The 21,891-nt window shown below is 42.7% G+C and overlaps 1 protein-coding gene across 1 annotated transcript; it reads left to right on the top strand.

The window, feature by feature from the left end:
- On the top strand, positions 1-20,248 carry naf1 (nuclear assembly factor 1 homolog). The gene is made up of 9 exons (XM_082536089.1): positions 1-109; positions 8,032-8,282; positions 8,355-8,478; positions 13,349-13,442; positions 13,558-13,640; positions 16,464-16,624; positions 17,193-17,244; positions 17,986-18,070; positions 19,345-20,248. Exons 2-9 carry the CDS (start codon positions 8,035-8,037, stop codon positions 19,698-19,700), a joined length of 1,203 nt encoding a protein of 400 aa, XP_082392215.1. The 5' UTR covers positions 1-109; positions 8,032-8,034; the 3' UTR covers positions 19,701-20,248.
- Positions 20,249-21,891: the final 1,643 nt, after the last annotated feature.

Genomic DNA, 21,891 nt, shown 5'->3' with positions numbered 1-21,891 from the left:
AACTGAAGGTACGTAACGGATACAGTGTCGCTCATTTCCCTGAAGTTAGCTTGCGTGGTTCTCCGGGAGACTTTTTGCAACGTGGTTCTGGAGCTCCACAAGTAATCAGGTAGTAATATCATTAAACTACTCGGTCCACTTTTTATAATATTTGTGTCGAATTTGCTGTGGGAAGTTTTCGTTCTTCATACTGGTTTTTGACTGTAGTACCTCTGTGGGAGTTAAACGGGGCTAACGAATAGCACGTTAGCTATGTTTAGCTTCTGCATGTAAACAGTACACGTGTTTACATAAACAATACACTTATTTACGTGTGCAAACGTGTGTTTGGCTTGGTGTGGCCTGGAGGTTACTTTTGACCGTTGGTCACCTTTGTACTCATGAAACTGACCAGAAACTGACCTGGTGTCATGGTTAGCGCTGTTGACTTTGAATCCAGCGATCCGAGTTCACGTCTCCTGAGACCTCGGCCTCCATAATGCCGTTGTACACGTGCAATGACAATGAAGGGCTGTGTTATATAAGTGGACGTAGTTTTGCAGATAGTTGTTGTTATTATTATGGTTTTTTTTTATAATTATCTGGGCAAACTAGTCACCTCATAGTGTGTCCGACTAGTTTTGCATTTGGCTAGGGTGTCAGTACTGGTAGCAGCAGGCAATACTTGGAACCTACACAGGTTTCACAGTCCAAATCCTCCATCATGGAACATCAATATGTGTCTTTGCTGTGTCCCCCGGTAAAGTCTCAAGAGCATGGAGGAAACTCCAGGAGACAGAGCTAGACAGGGCCGTAGAAGGTCCCTAACTAGTATCTGCTCCTTTGAGGAATGACGAATAATATGAGCACTGCCAGAGCAGTGACCTCCAGCAGGCCACTGATGTGAATGTCTCTGACCAGATTGTCAGAAACCAGCCTCAAGAGGGTGGCCTCAGGGCCTGACATCCTCAAGTGGGTCCTGTGCTCAGTGTTTAGCACTGTGGAGCCCAGTTGGCATTTGCCATAGAATACAAAAAAAAGAATTTGCAGGTCCACTACTGGCACCCTGTGCTTTACCCCCAGCACACGTGACAGACATGAAAGGCTTTGGAGTAGTGATGTGCGATACCACTGATTTCCTTTCCGATCCGATACCAAGTAATATTCAGGGTGGTATCGACGATACTGATCCGATACGATACTTTGTACAAAAACGTATTTTATTTATTGTATCTCAAATTATAGCGTCATAATGATTACAGGACATCAGATTACTTGTTCTTATCACTTAATAATGCAGGGTTCATCATATAGAAATAAAAAAACTGAAGTGCGCTATTTGAACACCTTGCCTGCCTGCAGCACTAAAGGACTCTGTGAGAGACGTCTGTCTCGCCCTAGCAGCACCTGTCCCTCTCCTCCTCTTCAGTTCGTCTCAACATACGCGCCTCATATTCTGTGATATGATTTACTTTGAGGTGTTTGACAAGGTTAGTGATGTTGCCACAACCATACATGCCAACCCTCCCGATTTTTCCGGGAGAACCCCGGAGCCACCATTCTCCCGAATTTCCACCTGGACAACAAAATTAAAAAACCATATCGCAGAATTCCAGTTTCCACCAATGGCGGCAGCTACTTAGTTTTAATATTACTCTTATTTCTCTTTCTGGGTCGCAAAAAAAAACTTTTAACATATTTTCAGGTGAGAATGTAGCTGTGTAAACTTCAAATATCTGAGCTGACCGACACATCGTCTTCAAACCCCCGCGGTCTTTCACTACTCAGGTTAAACATGATATATAAGTCACTTTGATAACTTAAAAAATGTTATTGTTTGGCTTTTTCAGTGTTTTATTTGTTTGTGAGTAAATCGGTTTGGCTGAGATTAAAGTTATTAGATTAGATTAAATTAAATGTAACTTTATTAATCCCTTGGGTGGGTTCTTCTGGGGTTTTCACACAGCTGAATAAACGTCAAACAGAAAAAGTGTGAGACGGTCGAGAGTTTACGCCAGCGCCCGGGTTATATTTTAGATAGAAAGGAGCAGACGGCAGAGTTTCACTCCACCGAGGGAGCTCGTGACGTACTACCCGGCTTTCTTTAGACCGCGAAGGGCGGGTCCTCAGGTGGAAGCAGCCTCTGAATTTGGACACCCCCGCTGTTTCCGGGCCAGCAAATAATAACGGTGACATTTAACGTATTTTATCCGATAAATAAACCCTGTAAAATGTATTTATCACACCTGATTGAATAGTTTTCTTATCAGATAGAGAAATAAAATGAGTCGCAAAATGTAGAGGCAAAATTTCCCCACCTGGGCTGCCTTGCGCCTCCGTCTGTTTCAACGTGTGACCCCGCCCCTCCCTCGGACAGTCGGGGATGAGTGCGCTAACATACCTGTAGGTCGCTGTTTTAATGAGTGTTTGATGGAAAACAACAATGGCGGAGTTTGCGCTCTCCAGACGCATGATAGGTGAGTCCTAGTAAATAATTTTCCAGTACGTGTACTGTCAATAGAAAATTGTACTTAGTAGTCAGTATACCGTATTTTCACGACCATAAGGCGCACTGTACTAAAAGGCGCAGTCTCAGTTATGTGTGCCATTACTGTATTTAACACACACATAAGGCGCACTGGATCATAGGGCGCATACAAGTACCGTATGCGTATTTAAAAATAAAGCGGGAGCAAACCTGAGTTCGGTACCTTACTCACATTTTTATTACCAATAATCGTCATCATCAACAACACACAAGCATACAAGTGTGCGTATTTAAAAATAAAGCAGGAGCAAAACGAAGTTTGGTACTCACATTTTTATCATCAATCAAACCCATCGAAGTCCTCATCCTCTGTGTCTGAATTGAACAGCTGCGCTAAATCTCCATCAAACATGCCAGGTTCACTTTCTTCACTGTCAGAGTCACTTTCCGTGCCGTGCGGCTCCTCGGAAATTATGCCGGCCTTTGCGAAAGCTCGAACAACAGTGCCAGCAGACATGTTAGCCCAAGCATCTACAATCCATTCGCAAATTGTGGCGTAACTCGCCCGGCGCTGCCTTCCACTCTTGGTGAAACTGTGGTCCCCATCGGTCATCCATCGCTCCCAGGCCGCTCGCAGCCTTACTTTGAACGGGCGGTTCACACCGATGTCCAGCGGTTGGAGCTCCTTTGTCAGGCCTCCCGGAATGACAGCAAGCTCACAGTTCATTTGCTTCACAAGTTTTTTCACATCGGCTGTGAGATGGGCACGTATAGAGTCACAGATCAACAGCGATGGTGATGCGTGGAAAAAACCACCTGGTCTCCTTACATACACCTCCCTCAGCCACTCTTTCATCATTTCCTCATCCATCCAGCCCTTTTCATTTGCCTTAATGATGATTTCTGCTGGAAACTTCTCTTTAGGCAAAGTCTTTCTCTTAAAAATCACCATAGGCGGCAGTTTCTGTCCATTAGCATGGCAGCCAAGCACAACAGTAAAAGAAGACTTTTCATACCCCGTTGTGCGTATCGCTACCGTGCTGGTCCCCTGCTTCTCCACAGTGTGACTCACCGGGATGTCAAAAGTGAGCGGGACCTCGTCCATGTTTGTGATGTGGCTGGGCTGGATGTTTTTGTCGCCGATGTGTTTGCTGCAGTAGGAGCGGAAGATGGCCAGCTTTTCATTATAATCCGCTGGAAGTTGCTGCGCTACCGTAGTCCTGGTCCGGATGGAAAAATGGCACCGTTTCATAAAAAGTGAAAGTGAAACTGCTTTTAGCCGAATGGTGACCGTCGAAACGCTTCTCCCGCTCGTTCTTTGCTCGATGATCCACCGCTCGAGTCTTTCCTCCAACTCGGGCCACCTCGCCTTATGTCCGCGGAAACTCAGCTGCGTTTTCTTGACCTGCCGGAGCTTGTTTTCTAGCTTCCTCCATTTGCGAACCATCGATTCGTTAATCTTAAATTCTCTCGCCGCTGCTCGATTTCCATGTTCCTCCGCGTAGCTGATGGCCTTCAGTTTAAACTGTGCTTCATAAGCGTGTCTCTTTGCCATTTTCAGGGTTGCCCCCACACTTCACCCTTTAGCGTTCTCATGGTGTTCTCTACTACGTCCTCCTTACAACACACAGGGCGCACTGCGCTATAGGGCGCGCCGTACTTTTTGAAGAAAATCTAAGACTTTTAAGTGCGCCTTATGGTCGTGAAAATACGGTAATCTTTTAATAATATAAGTCTGCAAATGATAGAATACGGCATGATGACCTTTTTATGATTCAGACTGTTGTTATAGTTAACTGTGACCCGTTATGCAGGGAAGGAGCAGTACCTGCTAGATAAGAGCTTAACGAGCAGTTTCACTTCGTGCCAGGTAGAGAAGCATCTCCTGGCACACACACACATCCACATTCCAATGTAATAAACGAATGCACCTACTGTTGTATATAAATAAAGACCAGGGCAGTGGCAGAGCGCGAGTCCCGGAGCCCTCACTCTTGTGCGAGTGCTCTGTGACCGCCCTTGCATGCAATTAAAACTGTGTGTCTCCACTCTCTGACTCTCAGCTGAAGAAGTGTTTAAGAATATATCTCTTGACATATACATTACACATGCTGTTTTTAAAAAATTATGATTATTATTTTGCTAGCTATCAAACTCGCTGGAGAAATGTTTGAAATGCACTGAGTGTGATGCAGTATGGCAGCGCTATTATGGAATATGCTGTGAACTTAGCTAACATTACTTAGCAGTGATATGAGTTACTTTGCTCAAGTGAAAGCTTTAAACATTAGCCTGATACATCACTAGCTAACTTAAGGCTTTCTGATTAACCCTCTGGGGTCGACGGACCCAGAGTCTCCATTTCAACTTGGGTCGAACGTGCAGACTTCAAACTATATGCCAGTGTTTAAATTGTGTTGATAGGCCAGGTAAAACCGATGTTTTTTGTTTTTAATAAAACAGTGGCATTTACTCCGGGAAGAAACTGTAAAAACTGCGTTTTCTAAGGAGAGTGCAAGCAAACACGCTTTGCTTGTGAGTGAAAGACAACAGTCATTGGTGAAAAAAGAAAAAAAACACTCCTTCCCTACTGGTGGAAAAATGTACCATGTCGACCAATCAAAAAAATGATATGGCAACATGTGGCATTTGGTTGTTTGAGGGGGGAGAGAGAGAGAGAGAGATATGCAAAAAAGCCACCAAAGGCAGATTACAGTGTAAACATGCCTGTGGTTTTTACAGTCAAAAATATCACTTTCTACTCGTATTTTAAATTTTGTCTGAATTTAGATAAATTGTGCTGATACAGTTTGTCAAAATGAGAAAATAACAGATTGGCAAGATAAACAGTTTTTAAAGGTGAAATATAGAGGCCAAATGAAAGTAGTCAAAAACGGCCAATTATATCCTGGACCCCAGCTTTTTGGAGTATTTGAAATAATGGTAATATGAGTGATCCATATGGTCACAAAGAATAGCCACTTGTTTCTGTGCTACCAAAGTTCCCCGGCTTTCATTCAAAATGTGTTTATCTTCAGCACCTGCACATTAACCCTTGTGTGGTGTTCGTATTTTTGTTACTCAGCCAGTGTTCATGGGTCTGCTGGACCCGCTAGAGTTTTGGCTTTCCAAATTAACACTATCAAACAATTTTATGTTAAATTACTCAACAGATGTTTACTTCATCCCAATTACAAGCCATATGAACAGCAAACATGATTATTTTTTTCCCTTTACCTTTGTTAGATCACATTTATGAATTAATGTGCTTCTCGTTTTTTTTTTTTTTTTTTTTTTTTAATAAAATGTTATAAAAAAAATAAATCAGTTATAATCAAGTGGAGTGAGTGGAAAGACACAACACATTTATGTTTCACAACTAAATGGGATCAGCCGCTCATCAATGGTGATATTAGGCCCAGGGTTGTAAAACAGGGGGAGGTGGTGCACACACTTATCCCACACTGTCTTGATGGCAGCTAGCTTGTCTCTCTGCCGTTGAGCTGGTCTGTTGTCTCGGTTATCAAAACGAATAATCCTGGAAATTTTGTGGAAGTTTTCCAGAGACATTGATGCACGGAAAGGTTCGTGCCGGTTTCTGCATCCCACAGGGATTCTGTGGATTCCCCTTTGGACCTGAAAACTCCTGCAAGGATGAGAACCCCAAAGTAGGCCTTTGGGGTTCTTAGATGAATTTGGTCCATCTCCTTCCACCTCTCTCCAAAAACACACCTTCCTTCTAGATTACTGCAATCCAGAATAATTTTCTGGATGGAATCTGGGATGAAAAGCTCAAATGAAGACTTGATGTCCTGCACATGAGTAACTGTCAGCCGTGTTGGCCCTGGCTTATCACAGTAACAGCTCTGCAGGGTGGCTCATTTCTTGGGCAAGAAGACCATTCAATTTCACCAGTTATTGACATCCATATTTCTTCACTTGCTGTCTGGTGGGCTTTTTTTGGTCCTGGAGCTGGCTGCTGATGGGGTACTCGTCTTCGTTTTGTTACTAAATGATGCTCAACCTCCTCTTCTTCAAAGTCCCTGTCAGACTCTGAATTTTCAGAAATGTGAAATATTCTGAAACCTCTTTGTCAACATCATCATCCGAAGCTCCTCTCTCTTCCAAAATCAATTGGATGGCCCTCGCAGCAGATAATCTTTTGCCATCTTGATCAGTTGTGATAAAGAACCACACTGGCAAAGTCTTATTTATAGTATTATGCCCCTAATTTGCAGGTGGGACAGGGTATGAGAAAATAAAATTTGGATCCCTCAAGAAAGAGGGTAAAATGTGTGGGAATGTCAGAGCAGATGGTGTTGATAGTTGAATTTTCAACAATGTTGCAACTTTGTGCGGGAGCAGGAGGGGAAGAAAACACTATCAGCAGCACCAGAAAGGAGGAAGACAGAGTGTGGGAACACAGGACCTACACTTTCAACACTTTTATTAGGCCTGGGTCCAGTGGACCCGAACACCTTGTATGTAATGTAAATGCGTGGGGGGAGGTACAGTATGAGGTCATTGAAAATTAGTTCTGATTTATGTTCTTCACAGAAAATAAGCCAAAGCCAATGAATTTCAGGTTGAAAAAATAATTAATTGTTTAATTTTTCTTTTGAAAAAAACTGAAAACGGGTCTCACAGACCCGAACACCATACAAGGGTTAAACTACTTAAAACTCATAAATGTCTTCAAGCTCACACTGAGGCCTGTGGGGCACAATCAGCCACTGAGACAGTACACACATTTATATGTGTATTTGTATATGAATATTTCATACTTTAAGGCTGCTTGTTTATTTAAGGGAGATACAAAATACATTGGAATTGTACATAATGATTGATTTGTTCACATTGTCACATCTTAATTTTTAAGTGAAATGTGCATTTTGAGTTTATACACTGTGTATATAAGGCAACTGTTTCCTTTTGCAGTATTTTTGTGTGGTGCGTTTTTCTATTTCTTAACAAAAGGTGAACAAAGGTGTTTAAGTTCACCTAGGATGATTTGTTTTAATTTTCACATGGTCTTACTGAGGTGATGCGAATTGACAAATGCATTCTATTTTTTGGGGGGGTGGCATGTGCTGGAAAAGCTAGCTTGAAAAGGGACCTTGTAGGTGCCTAAAAAGTGCTTGAATTTGACCCTGAAAAAGGCGTATGAACCCTGGTATTAACAAAATATTTCTATATCAGTAAAGTTTTAGTAGCCAGTTATTATCCTAACCCCCAATTCGTTATTATCAGGTTGTATTTAAAACTTCCTGAAAATTTTTCAGCTGATCCAAAATGCTGCAGCGTACTGGCAGGGATTAGAAAGAGAGAGCGTACTGACTCCTCCTAATTATATCCCTGTTAAATCCAAAGTCAAATGTAAAATCCTGCTCCTCGCGTACATTGTCTTGAATGATCAGTCCCTGTCTTATTTTAAAGACCCTATAGTACCTTATCACCCCAATAGATAGTGATTTATCAAGTGTCTTGAGGCAGCAGTTGTTGTAGTTTGGGGCTGTATAAATAAAATGACATTTAAAGTAACAGATTTTGAAACACATTTCAAGATAATGTTACAGATGGATGAGAACCTAACAGAGGGAAATGGACCGGCAGAAGCTGTAAAAGACGAGGATATGGAGGTTACAGTAACATCTCAACTAGAAGATGTCCTGGTGACCTCTGACAATGCTGAGATGGTGTCAAACACACAAACACTTTTAGAAGAAGAAAGGGCAGATGCACAAAGGCACTCAATAGCAGCAACCGTGTCTTTAGACACGCATAAGAGCAGCGAGGATTCTGAGGACTCGGACAGGTATGAAAACGCACAGCTGTCAGCGTGGTAAAACAAAGACGGGTGTCGCTAATGCTCTTTTCCTGTCCTCAGTGACAGCTCTTCCTCATCATCTTCATCCTTCTCTTCTCCCTCTGCACCTGCGGCTGTGGAAGAAGTTGATGAAGGTTTCAGCCAACCAGCACCCATCAAAACGCGAGATGAGATTCTGCTCGAGGTCAGTCTGTAATTGTATGTATGTGTGTTCTTGTTAAAACAGCGGTCCCTCTTTTACCGCGGGAGTTACGTTCTAAAAATAACCCACAATAGGTGAAATCTGCGAAGTAGCCAACTTTATTTTTCACAATTATTATAGATGTTTTAAGGCTGTAAAACCCCACACTACACACTTTATACACTTTTCTCAGACAGGCATGAAATTTTTCACACTTCGCTCTCAAAGTTCAAACCTTCGTAGAAAAATAAGTTCAGTGTTATAGAATGAAACCAAAGGAACCGGCAGATGACGACGTTTCGTCGACATTCGTGTGTTTGATGGGGATAAAACTTAAAAAACGTACAGTACAGCACTTCAGAGTCACACTGCTAGCGATCAAAGATTTATGTAAATTTGGCAAGCTGCACACATTCTGTACTGTACAAGGAGACATGGCATGAGATTGATTGACAATGGTCTACAGCCAATCAGGATGCAGAACAAAATGTGCTGTTTTAAAAAAAAAAAAAAAAAAGCATGCAAAATTGCACCAAAAAAAAATCTGCGAAAGGTGAACAGCATTATAGCGAGGGACCACTGTAGTCTAATATTAATTGTAACACTGAAGGGACGGTAATGGTTTGTGTTAGGGCTGGGCAATGTGAAGAAAATCTAATAATAATAGCTTTGGCTATATACCAATATACCATATAATGCCTACTGATTCAAATTAACCATTCAACATGGTTTTTTTTGTTTTTTTTGTTTTTTTTGAATGATATGGTTGAAAATAACATTTGTTTCTGGAGGTTATTTAAATATAGATAAATCAAAAGACTTAACCTTTAAGTTTTAAAATGTACCTCAACAAAGTACGAATTAAAGACAGCTAAGAGGGTACATTCGTTTGTACTTCACAGTGCAAATGGATAATGACCCAAAACACATCGCAACAGCAGCTCAGGTCTGTTTTTCAGTGGCAGGACAGAGCATGTTTTTCAGTTATTAAATGCAAAACTGAATCCAGAGAGACCCTCAAACGACAGAAACTGAACATAGGTCAAGTCGAGGCAGTCAAGGGGCAAAACACAGCATTGGGTCATGCACATAAGATAAGATAAGATAAGATAAGATAACCTTTATTAGTCCCACACGTGGGAAATTTGTTTTGTCACAGCAGGAAGTGGACAGTGCAAAAGTTATGAGGCAAAAATTAGAATACAATAAGAATAAATACAGTACACAACTGTACAGAATAGAATAAAATAAAATACTATATACAGTAGAATAAAATAAAATAAATATACAATAAGATAAAAATAGAATACAAATACAAATACTATATACAACTGAGTAAAAATACAACGATGACAGAAAGGATTATTGCACTTAGTATTATTGCATATGTATGGATGTGTGTGCTTGATCAGTTAAAGTCTTTGTTGTGGAGTCTGACAGCAGTGGGGAGGAAAGACCTGTGAAATCTCTCCGTCCCACACCGTGGGTGCCGCAGTCTCCCACTGAAGGAGCTGCTCAGTGCTGTCACAGTCTGCTGCATGGGGTGGGAGATGTTGTCCATCAGGGATGACAGCTTAGCCGCCGTTCTCCTGTCACTCACCACCTCCACTGGGTCCAGAGGGCATCCTAGAACAGAGCTGGCCCTTCGGATCACCCTGTTCAGTCTCTTCCTGTCCCCAGCAGAGATGCTGCCGCCCCAGAAGACCACGCCATAAAAGATAGCAGAAGCCACAACAGAGTCATAGAAGGTCTTCAGGAGTGGGCCCTCCACTCCAAACGACCTGAGTCTCCGCAGCAGGTACAGCCTGCTCTGCCCTTTCCTGTAGAGGGCGTCTGAGTTATGAGTCCAGTCCAGTCTATTGTTCAGATGAACACCAAGGTACCTGTAGCTGTCCACAGCCTCAATGTCCATACCTTGGATGTTCAGTGGTTGCAGTGGAGAATGCTTGTGCCTGCGGAAGTCTACCACCAGTTCCTTGGTTTTACTGGCGTTGATCTGGAGGTAGTTCAGCTGGCACCAGTCCACAAAGTCTTGGGTCAGACCTCTGTACTCCTTGTCGTCCCCATCAGTGATGAGGCCGACTATTGCAGAGTCATCAGAGAACTTCTGCAGGAAGCACTGGGTGGAATTGTGGGAGAAGTCTGCAGTTTAGATGGTGAAGAGGAACGGAGCCAGAACCGTTCCCTGTGGGGCCCCCGTACTGCAGACGACCCTGTCCGACACACAGCCCTGAGTCCTCACATACTGTGGTCGGTCGGTGAGGTAGTCCAGGATCCAGGTAGTGAGGTGATGGTCCACTCCAGAGTTCTCCAGCTTGTCCTTTAGAACCGAGGGAAGAATGGTGTTGAAGGCACTGGAGAAATCAAAGAACATGATTCTCACAGTGCTTCCAGCAGTCTCCAGGTGAGCGAGGGAACGATGTATCAGAATCAGAATCAGAATACTTTATTGATCCCTGGGGGAAATTATTTAGGAGGTGTAGGAGGTGAATGACGGCATCAGTTGGTCCGCGCAGGACCTGACGACCCTCGAGCTGATGCCATCTGGACCCGCTGCCTTCTTGCCATTAATCCTCCTCAGTTCCCTCCTAACCTGGGTGGTTGAGAGAGACAGGCTGGAGCCTTGTGTTGAGTGTGTATTGGATGCTGTTGTTGGGGGTGGGGGGGAGTGAGCAGGGTGAATAGAGGAGGTGTGAAGTGTCTGAGGTGGAACAGCAGCAGTGGGGGTGGGTGAGTCTGCAGCCGATGTTGCAGACTGCCTCATGGCTGAGTCAAATCTGTTGAAGAAATGATTCAGTTCATTTGCCCATCTCACATCCCTCCCAGGCAGAGAGTTCTGCTGTTTGTGGCCCGAGATGGTTCTGAGGCCTCTCCAGACTTCACCAACGTTGTTTTGTTGAAGCTGGTTCTCCATCTTCTGCCTGTAGCTCTCCTTCCCATTCCTTATCAGTCCCCTCAGCTCTCTCTGCACCCTTTTCAACTCCTCTTTGTCTCTGGATTTGAAGGCCCTCCTCTTCTGCTTGAGGACGGTTTTAATTTCTGGGGTAATCCAAGGTTTGTTGTTGGAGAAACACCGTACAGTCCTGGTAGGTACGGTGTTATCCACACAGAAGTTTATATAGTCAGTAATGCATGTAGTAAGGCTGTCGATGTCCTCTCCATGGTCGTCACAGATCACCTCCCACACAGTCGACTCAAAACAATCCTTAAGAGCCTCCTCGCTCTCCTCTGACCATCTCTGTACTGTGCGGGTGGCTGGTGGCTCCCTGCGCACTAAGGGCTCATACACAGGGACAAGGTGCACCAGGTTGTGATCAGATCTGCCCAGGGGAGGGAGAGGTGATGAACTGTATGCCTCTTCTGCATTGGCATACAGTAAGTCCAGTGTTTTATTGACTCTGGTTGGGCAGGTCACATACTGGGTGAAGGTGGGCAGTGTGGAGTCCAGTGAGGCATGATTGAAGTCCCCTGATATTATGAGAAGGGCTCTCGGTGATTGTGTTTGCAGTCTGCTGACCACAGAGTGGAGAGAGTCACAGGCTGCATCCGCGTTGGCCGAGGGGGGGACATACGCTGTTATCGCGATAACATGCGAGAACTCCCGGGGCAGGTAGTACGGACGCATGCTAACGGCTAACAGCTCAATGTCTCTGCTGCAGAGTTGCTCTTTTACAGTGATGTGCCCAGGGTTACACCATCTGTCGTTCACAAAAGCTGCCAGTCCCCCTCCTTTCCTCTTACCGCTGTCTCTGGTCCTGTCCGCTCGCAGCAGCTGGAATCCCGGTAGTGTCACGCTTGTGTCCGGAGTTAGCGATGTTAGCCACGACTCCGTTAGCATCATGATGCTACATTGCCGGTACTCCCTCTGTGACCAGGTTAGCGACATGAGCTCATCCATCTTATTGGGCAAAGATCTTACGTTTCCAATAATTACAGAAGGAAGAGATGGTCGATAACGTCTCCTTCTCGGGCGACGGTGCTCCTTCCCAGCACGACACCCCCGTCTTTTCCTCCTCAGCTCGCTGGGAATATCGGGTCTGTCCGCCGGCAGTACCGCTGCAGGACTCAGCGCTAACAGCTGATCCTTACTGTAAACAAAGGATCTCTGCTCTGGGTCCCCAGACACGGGTGAAAAAAGTAGAAATAAACTGAGAAAAACGACCAGGACTAGCACAAAACGGTAGAACATGGTTGCAGAGTCTAATTACTAATACGTTAGTTATAAAAAAATTACGAGAAAAAAGATAAGAAAGAAAGAAACTCAGAATGAGCAGAGCTGCTGTAACAGGCTGCCGCACACGGGCGGCGCCGGAAGTTGGGTTCTAGACTGACAAAGCACTTAAAAAGATTTTACTTGTTTGGATAAAATCCCTGCATTTATGATCAGTAATTACAATAAGAGGTAAATCTTTCATCATTTGCCTCACACAGTATACTTATCATGGGGAACTAGAGCTACATTAACCTCCCAAGCAGAGATGGCCTGCGTTATTGAAAATCTCAGAGGGAGCAACAGGATAATGAGTGACTCGTTACTAAGTCTGATACCAACATTTTGGCAGAAATGCTTAATAAGAATTAAATGAATAAAAATTACTCATGGGAAGTAATAAAATGTCTAGATTTTATATGTGATTGTTCCTGTAATGATGTCATGTGATGTGAAGTAAAAATACCAACAGCATTAATGCCACATTGAGCATTGTTAGTTATTACATTCCAACCAACAAGAACCACTATTAGCGTCTTATTGTCCACACTTTGCCACCATGTGTTTTGTTTTTGGGGGGGGGGTTTTTGGGGGGGGGGGGGGTGTCCTGAATTCTGAACGCCCTTCAGTCTTATGTCTAAATGTCATGTTGTTTGTGTGCAGGAACTTCCGGCAGTGGAGGAAGTATGTATTACCTTACCAGAAGAAGCAGAATTGCAGCCACTGGGCACCGTGTCGAATATTATACAGCAGCTTGGTAAATATAGGCACAGATTGTTTTAAGGCTACATTAGTGTCTACCAGAGGAAGAGCAGGAACAGTTTTGGCTTGTGTTTCAACTTTGTCTTTTACCACTGCTTCTGTCACTGCAGTTATTATCCAGTCCCTGAAAGACACGCCCCCTCTTAATGATGGCAGCATTATCTTCAAGTCTGATCGGGAGGCTGCAGCCAAGGTAAGGATGCCAACAGAAGCTTCTCTTTTGTAGAATGCAATAAGTTGCCTGTGTGGTTTTAAGGCCTTTACACACTGGACGAGTAAAATGCGTGCAAACGTTTTGTGCATTTAAAAATATTTTTCAGACTCAACTATTCTTAATGCAGCCGTTCACACCAAACACATAATTACACATGAAAAATTTGCAGCATTTATTTTTACATCAGGTTTAATTTTTACGGCGCTTCAGGTGCATATAAACATATATGACCACTCACAACTTTTTCCAGTGCTGATGCAATCAAAGTGTTCAGTATGACGGAACATTTGATTGTTGTGTCGCAGAACAGCTCATAATCGGCTCTCGGCCTCCTCGGGTATGGTCCCCGTCTCTGCTAACGAGCTCAAACTGCCTCACTGACATCCTGAAATACGTACAAAAGAGGCCGTGATACAGCTTCAACTCCTTGATCAAACCGTGAAATTATCCCTGCTTGAAAATGGGTTGAACCCAGAAACCTTTTTTTTTTTTTTAAATTTTGTAGAATTAATTTTCTGCAAAAGCTCTGTGTACGTACACTACCAGTTAAAACTTTTAGTACACCCCAATTTTTTCTTTCTTTTTTTTTTCTTTTTTTTTTTTTTTTTTAATTGAAAATTTGCAGATGATGTTAGCTTCATCAGGTGGTGACCCAGTTTGCATTGGAGCAGTTTGTGGTCAAGTATGAAGCAGCGGGAGTTGGAATTAGCACCTTCAAGTTTGAGACCATGGCTCTCAGCCGGAAAAGGATGGAATGCCTATTGCCCCAAGTGGAGGAGTTGATACATTACAGGTTGCATGTAGAAAACCTCAATTTTTCTTTTTTCTTTTTTTTTTTTTAAATTGAAAATTATGCAGTTTAATGTCTCATTGCACTCTGAAATGAAAGCATAGTACAAATAAGAAGAAATCATGGAATCAATTCATAGACCAAAATGTATTCTAAACTTTTGACTCATCAAAGTAGTCCCCTTGGGCAGATAGAACAGCTGAACACACCCGTGGCATTCTTTCTACAATAGGAATCAAATATTCTTCAGAAAGTTGTTCCCATATCTGTTGCAGAAGTTCCCATAAATGTGGACCTTGTAGGTTGCTTTGCTTTCACTCTTCCGTCCAGTTCATCCCAAACCAGCTCGATGGGTTTAAGTCTGGAGACTGTGCTGCCACTCCATGTTTTCAAGCTTACCATCTTGTTCTTTTTTTCCTGAGGTAGTTCTGGTATAGTTTGGACTAGGGCTGTTCGATATAACGATATATATCGGATGACGATATAAAAACGTCTATCGTTTTATTTTACGCTATCGTTTGTTTCGTGGTGTCGCAAAATAAACTGTTTACAGCAATATATTTTCTCATCGTTTTGATGGTCACTGTAGTGGCTATATAAATTTCTTAAAGTTCTCTCTTTCTCTTATATTTAATATAACCACACTACGGACAGACAAGCGCCTATTTTTATGCGTTGTCGTTAGCAACAACGACGGTAAAACCATTGCGTGTCCGATTGTTTATTTTCCACATAAACCTTTCACAATAAAGCTCAAGATCCTGTTGAGACTTTTCAAAATAAACTGAATCACGTGAAAGAGTATGCAGAGAGTTTATGGATGAGAAGCAAAAAAAGAGCCGCCAGGTGCTAAAAAATAAACCTTAGACTCAAACGTTAGAACAGGCTTTTTCCCCGCAGCACGCCGTGTAATAAATACTCACAAAGAAAACGGCGGCTGTTACAACTTATGACTAAAAATGTATCGTTTCATGCATCGTTAAAACACTCGACTCCAGCTACAGGACGCCCAGCTGGAAACACTTCACGCAAGTTGAGCTGCCCGAGATTCACAGAATTTACAGAAAATTTTAAATTTTTGTGATTTATATCGTTATCGGGACGATAGATGTCTTATATTGGGATATGAGATTTTGGTCATATCGCACAGCCCTAGCTTGGACTTATGTTTTGGGTGATTATCTTGCTGTAGGATGAACCCCTGACCAACTAGACGCATACCAGAGGGTACTGCATGATGCTGCAGAATGCTGTGGTAGCTGTTTTGGTTCCAGGTACCTCAATCTGGTCACCGAACCTGGATCCAGCAAAACAACCCCAGACCATCACACTTCCTCCTGCATGTCTGACAGTCGATGCCACACACTGTGGAACCATCCTTTCACCGACTCGACGGCGTACAAAGATCCTGCATGATGAACCGAAGATTTCAAATTTTGATTCATCAGTCCATAATGCCTTCCTCCAGTCTTCAGTAGTCCAGTGGTGGTGTGCCATGGCCCAGACAAGCCTCTTTGTCTTATTCTGATGCCTTCGCAATGGCTTTCTTGCTTCAACTCATCCTCCCTGCAGCTTGAAGTCTTGTCTTCACAGTTGAAACTGAGACTTGCTTACTACGACAGTTTCTCTGTAGGACAAACCAACATTGATAAGTGACATGATGGTGTGTCTCTCTTCCATTGTTAATTGTCTTTTTCTCACAATTTGTGTAACAACACACTACTTTCTGCAGTACAATACAGTTCAACTGATGCTCAGGAGGGTATGGTACCACAGTGTGTTCCAGCACTGCTTTTATGCAGACAGAAGGGGTTGGAAGTAATCCAGAAAAATAGGAATAGCTGTAGAAGCTTGATCAACCTCCATTGCTGCAGAACAACAAAATTGTTAACTGATTTTGTGTTTCCTGAAAAAGGCCTCTTTGTATAATCTGAAATGTACTTAATGTTTCAGTTTTGTAAAGGCCTTTACACCCAATGATATGACAGTGTTGCACTGTTTCTTTGTTTCAGGTGTTTGAGGTATTTGGCCCGGTGTCCAGCCCAATGTATGTTTTACGTTTTAATTCTGTGGATCAGATTATCAGTAAAGGGCTGAAAGAGGGTACTACCCTTTATTATGCACCAGCCATCAAGGAGTACACGGGATACATCCTCACACAGCAGCTAAGACTGTAAGTACACCATTAGCACCATAAGTATTGGTCTCAGTACACTACTGATGTGGTTCTGTTGGTTCATAATCATGTCTTCTAATATGCACTGGAGAGTATGAAACGGCTGGTATGAGAGTCAGCACCTGCAATATGGTTCTTGCCCTCTGTGTTTGACAAGAGAGGCTGTTTCTCACCTACAGTGTCTCACTTTGTGAACCAAAATGGTCACAATATCAGCAGATGAGGTGATGAATGATATAAATAAGTCATCAGGAGATGTAGCTCTGATGTTCATGAGCTCATCTCTGGTCTGAGAAGTTCTGGTTGTATGGCAGTTTATCAGAGTGCACTGAAACACAGAGCTGGCTGTCTCCGGCACCATCACGAAGGTCCAACTCTGCAATACAGTCACATTTGGATTCCTTTGCTTCCAATCCATTTCAGTGGTGTACAGGGGCATATAGATATTTAGTTTTCTGTGTTGACTGTGTGTAAGCTACTTTTGATTCAGTGAATGGAATCTGTTAGGCTAAGCTCATGTCTGTGTGTTTGTTTGTTATGTTCAAATGAAAATATTTGTGTGCAGATTACAGGGATCAGATGCATCCTGGAAAAATGACCAAGAACCGCCAGAAGAGGTATGTATCCAACAACGTCCATTGTTCATTGAGTCATATTCACACAGATGTTTTGGGTTTGCTGAGTGGATACTAGTGCTACTTGCTGCCCAACTCTTTGTGGACTTCTTTTTAAATTTGTTTTATCACTTTATTCTTGGCTTTGGTTGTTATACTCCATCATTGCATACCACAGTTTTGTTGAGGAGTGTGATCCCTCTATAGTTGGAGCTCACCCTACAGCCCCCGTTCTTAAAGATGGGAACCACTACCCCGGTCTGCCAGTCCAGAAATACTGCCCCTTATCTTCTCGCAGCATTGTAGAGGTTTGTCAACAAAGACAGCCCCACAACATCAAGAGCCTTCAGAAACTTCATCCACCCCAGGGGCCCTGCCACCAAGGAGTTGTTTAACTGCCCCGGTGTTGTCCCCCTCATCCCCAGAGTTGCTTCCTCTATGGAAGACGTGTCAGTGGGATTAAGGAAGTATTCCCTCCACCGGCTGACAATATCCTCAGTCGCCCACACTATACACTGTGCATGTAGAGCACTTTTCCCCTCCCGAGTTGCTCCCACACTCGAGTTTTTGGTTCAGCCACTGCCCGAGCTGCTTTCCGCTTGGTCTGTCCATACCCGTCGGCTGCCTCCGAAGGCCCACAGGCTTACCTATCCCGATAGGACTCCTCTTTCAGGATTCCTTCTTTATGACTTCTGTCTCAGATTTTTATAATTAATATATTTTTCCTCTCTCTCCGCCTATTAGGCTCTAGACTATAGTGATGATGAGAAAGAGCAGGAAGCAAAGAGGAAACTGAAAAATGCCAAAAAGAAGGACACTAGCCACACAGGTACTCCCATAAAAACACATCTCCAGTTCTTCTATGTGATGTATAGCATGGATAATGACATCCACTGAAATTAGAATACTGTAGAACAGGGGTCGGCAACCTGCGGCTCCGGAGCCGCATGCATCTCTTTAGTCCTTATAGTGCGGCTCCGCGTGGTTTGGGAAAATAAATTATAAGTATTTAGCTGAAGTGTATTTTATTTATGTTAGTTTTTTTTTTAACTTGTAGCTCTAAATTGGAAGATCGTTGTGACATTGTAATATAAAAATAAAATTATATTTTATTATTTTTTCATCGCTCAAAATAAACGTCACACTCGCGGAAGCCGGTGTACCCGCCAAAACGCCGTGCATTTATCGAGACTTTCAAGATCTTCGGATCCACATTGTCAGCAGCTGTTCTCCACCGTGAACTATGTTAAAAACAAACACTGCTCACGCCTCACAGATGACAGCTTACAGTCCTGCGTAAAGATGAAAGTACAGCCCCATTGTAAACATATCGCGGCAGACCCGACGATGTTTGCATGAACATGCTTTTCAGCATCTCTTTATTGACCACTTTTCACACACTGTTGCTGTACGCATACAGCCGGCTGTAGCTTTTCAGCTCACAGCCCGACATATACCAACAACAGCATAGAGAGCACAGACGTTAAGGTGGCGAGGCGTGATTGCGGGTGCCGCTCAGGTGCGTCCGCCTCCCCTGCAGCGGTGCTGCAGACCACACCCGGCCACACACATTAACCAGGTAAAATACATATTTAGGCAGAATACATTTTTTTGCAGCATAGTGTTATTTTTTTTTTTATTATATTTTTAAAAGTCAGGTCAAGGCTCCAAAAGCCCAAAGGCGATATAACAGTTTTTGTTTGCTACTTGGATCATTTTAGTTCAGCGTCTTTCCTTTTGTTATATTTCTTTAAGAGTTAAAAATGTATTAATTACATAAATAAAATGTAATTTTCTCTGTAGCAGTTCATGGATTTCATAAGCAACACACCTTAGTTGTTCACACAAAGCATAAAAGTAAAAAGCAATATATACAGTATTATCTTAATTTTAGATGTCAAAAAGTATTTGTGGCTCCCAGTGTTTTCTTTTGCGTGGAAACCTGTTCCAAATGGCTCTTTGGGTCTTAAAGGTTGCTGACCCCTGCTGTAGAAGCACAAGTTTATATGCAGGTTTTCAGGTTTTGAAGATTAAAGTGTTACAAATAGAAGGTGATACCATCCATCTTTAAATACCATTTCTTGTTTTCCCCCTCTTTTCTAGACAATCGTACTCAGAACCCTTCGCAGCGGCAACATAAGCATGATGGAAGGGGCTTCCCACCAAGACATACAAGGCCTTCTTTCCACCACCAGCACTCATTTAGACAGACAGAGCCACCACGACACACAAATTTCCCCCCTATGTTCATCCCTACTCCCTGTCCTTATCCTCCACCTCCTCACCATTTTCCTCCCTCTAACTTCCCTCTCTACCCCCCTCCTCCTCCTCCTCCTCCTCCTCCTCCAACTTTCTTCAATCCTGCTTTCTCCACTCCTTTCTGGCTGCCAAACTCTGCCCCCTTTTCTGACTTTCCCCGCCCTCCCCCTCCTCCTCCTCCACCTCCTCCACCTCAGTGACAACTTGCAAAAACTATCAGCAGTGTCTTGTCTCTGATTGTAAAATAAAGCATACTTACTGTAGGTAATAGAGTTGTGTACTTTGCCACTTTTATGTCTGTTATTTGTGACACAACCACATGCATTGTGTTCACCATCCTGTAAGATCATGAAAGATCACATCACATGAAAATGATATTTTTATATTCTAAAAAAAAATCTGCCATTAATTTTCAAGCAGGGGCCAAAAAGCAAACTGGTGTACTCTGAAACGCAGCATGTTTTCATCATCAGCAACTTTCTTTAGTCTTTCCATGTTGTTAGACAGATGGTGGACTAAACTGGAACTTAACTGACTACCAGCAGCTCGTTTTAGTGTCAAAGAGCTGCGTAAAGCTGCATGTACACTGAAATTGCTCAGATTAAGCACTTTATTTCAGGACTTTTTTTTAAAAGCTTGTATTTTTAATGCAAACCTCATTTTACTTGAAATGAAAAATGAACATTTTATTATTAGAGTGCGATCAGCTCAGTGTGATGATGATTATTAATAAACATTGCAAAAATACTGTCGAATTGTGCTTTGGTCATTTTATTTTCCAGCCTATTGTTGACTATATAAAGACACTGATACTGCTGTTATAGTGCTTCCACGCATACTACATTTAACTACAGTGGATGTATAACTTTATAGTATTTCGAACCTTTGTTTGGGGAAGTTTTGTTGAAGTAGACCTGAAAATTTAATTCAATACCCCAGCTTTAGTGGATGTGTGAGAAGACATTAACATGACTTAAATTCTGATGTGTGCAGTATTCTTGGTACACGCATTATATGAAGCCACAGGAAAAATTGCATATGTTTTTAGATTCTGAACAAAAACGAACTAAACACAAACCTCTGCAGAAAAAGAGAAAAGTAACTTCACATATCTAGGTCTATAGTTTTTGTTTTTTTATTGTTCCTTATGTGTACTCTGTTCCATCAAACCCCACCTAAAGCAATTTTGTCAGTTAGTGGAAAACCTAAGCCAGTATAGTAGGAATAAGCCAGTGCAAGTGGCAGTAGCCGTTTTCGAGACTCTTTCATTTCTGGGGAGCTGGCAAGCCATCTTTATATACACTTTACCGTTCAGACTGAAACACAGGTTAAACCTCACTACTGTCTGTTTTTGTTCTAGATACAAGATGTAATCATAACCTTTAGGGACTACACCCATTCATCAAAAAAATTCTAAGTTGTTCTACTGTGTTATGTTGCCATTGTGCCTTAATAAACCTGGTTCATTAAAGCACATTGTTGGATTGAGCAGAGTGAGCGCGTATGCTGTCCGCTTCACTCCATGGCCTATCCGTCTGCCTGTGGTGAAATGTGCTGTGCTCATTGAGGAGGCTGGAAGTCTCAACACTGAAGTTTACCAGAATCCCCCACACACAGACCAGTACCTATCAGCTGAAATTAGAATACTGTAGAACAGGGGTCGGCAACCTCTGATCAGAAGATTGGAGGTTTGAATCCAGTGAACGGCTACCCTGCGGTACTCGTGAGCACTTGTGGTACTTGGATGAACCTTGGATACCTTGGATGAAAAATCAACATCAATTCAATGTCGTCTTGCTATCTGAGTACACACTACTCCTGGGGTGCTGGATTGGTGGCTGCCCACTGTTTCACTGGGTTAAATGCAGAGGGTAATTTCCCTATGGGACTTAATAAAGTATACAGAACAACATTGTCATCTCTTATCCAGCAGGTTTATTGAGAGAATTTTCTCCAAGCACGACATCCCAGTTCACTTCAGACCCAGACAAAACTCACAAACGCAAATAGAAACTCAGCACATGCTGTGTACTGCAGCAAGGAGTGCCCAGCCCACTACTCTGCAATGAAATAACAATAAATCTTGTGTACCCTTTTTTAAGTGCGATTGTGGCGTTTTTCTACTGGTCACTATTAGAACTAGTTTCTTTCTTGCACTGAAGCCATTTTGTTGCCCACTTTCTAACATATTGAGTAAACTGTGACAAAAACAGAATTTTAAAATGAAGGAAAGTATTCCTATGTAGCTGAAATAAAAGGGGATTTTGTTAAAATAAATGCTCACGTGAGAATGTGCTAAAGACATATTTCACTAGCTGGGCCTACATTCTCAGTTACGATTGATGGTGGTGGATAAAGAAACGTGAACAGATGCTGCAATTTGGGGTGGGT

The sequence above is a fragment of the Aulonocara stuartgranti genome, assembly GCF_965226115.1.
Source record: "Aulonocara stuartgranti genome assembly, chromosome: 6".
Lineage (NCBI taxonomy): Eukaryota > Metazoa > Chordata > Actinopteri > Cichliformes > Cichlidae > Aulonocara > Aulonocara stuartgranti.
Note: the sequence above shows the minus strand (reverse complement) of the source record. Positions and strands in the feature narration are given on the sequence as shown.

Bases quoted from the DNA above. Each gene is read 5' to 3' on its own strand.
- naf1 (XM_082536089.1), top strand. From the start codon at position 8,035: ATGTTACAGATGGATGAGAACCTAACAGAGGGAAATGGACCGGCAGAA. The intron at 13,641-16,463 runs GTAAGGATGCCA...TCTTTGTTTCAG, and splicing joins ATCGGGAGGCTGCAGCCAAG to GTGTTTGAGGTATTTGGCCC. The intron at 16,625-17,192 runs GTAAGTACACCA...ATTTGTGTGCAG, and splicing joins CTCACACAGCAGCTAAGACT to ATTACAGGGATCAGATGCAT.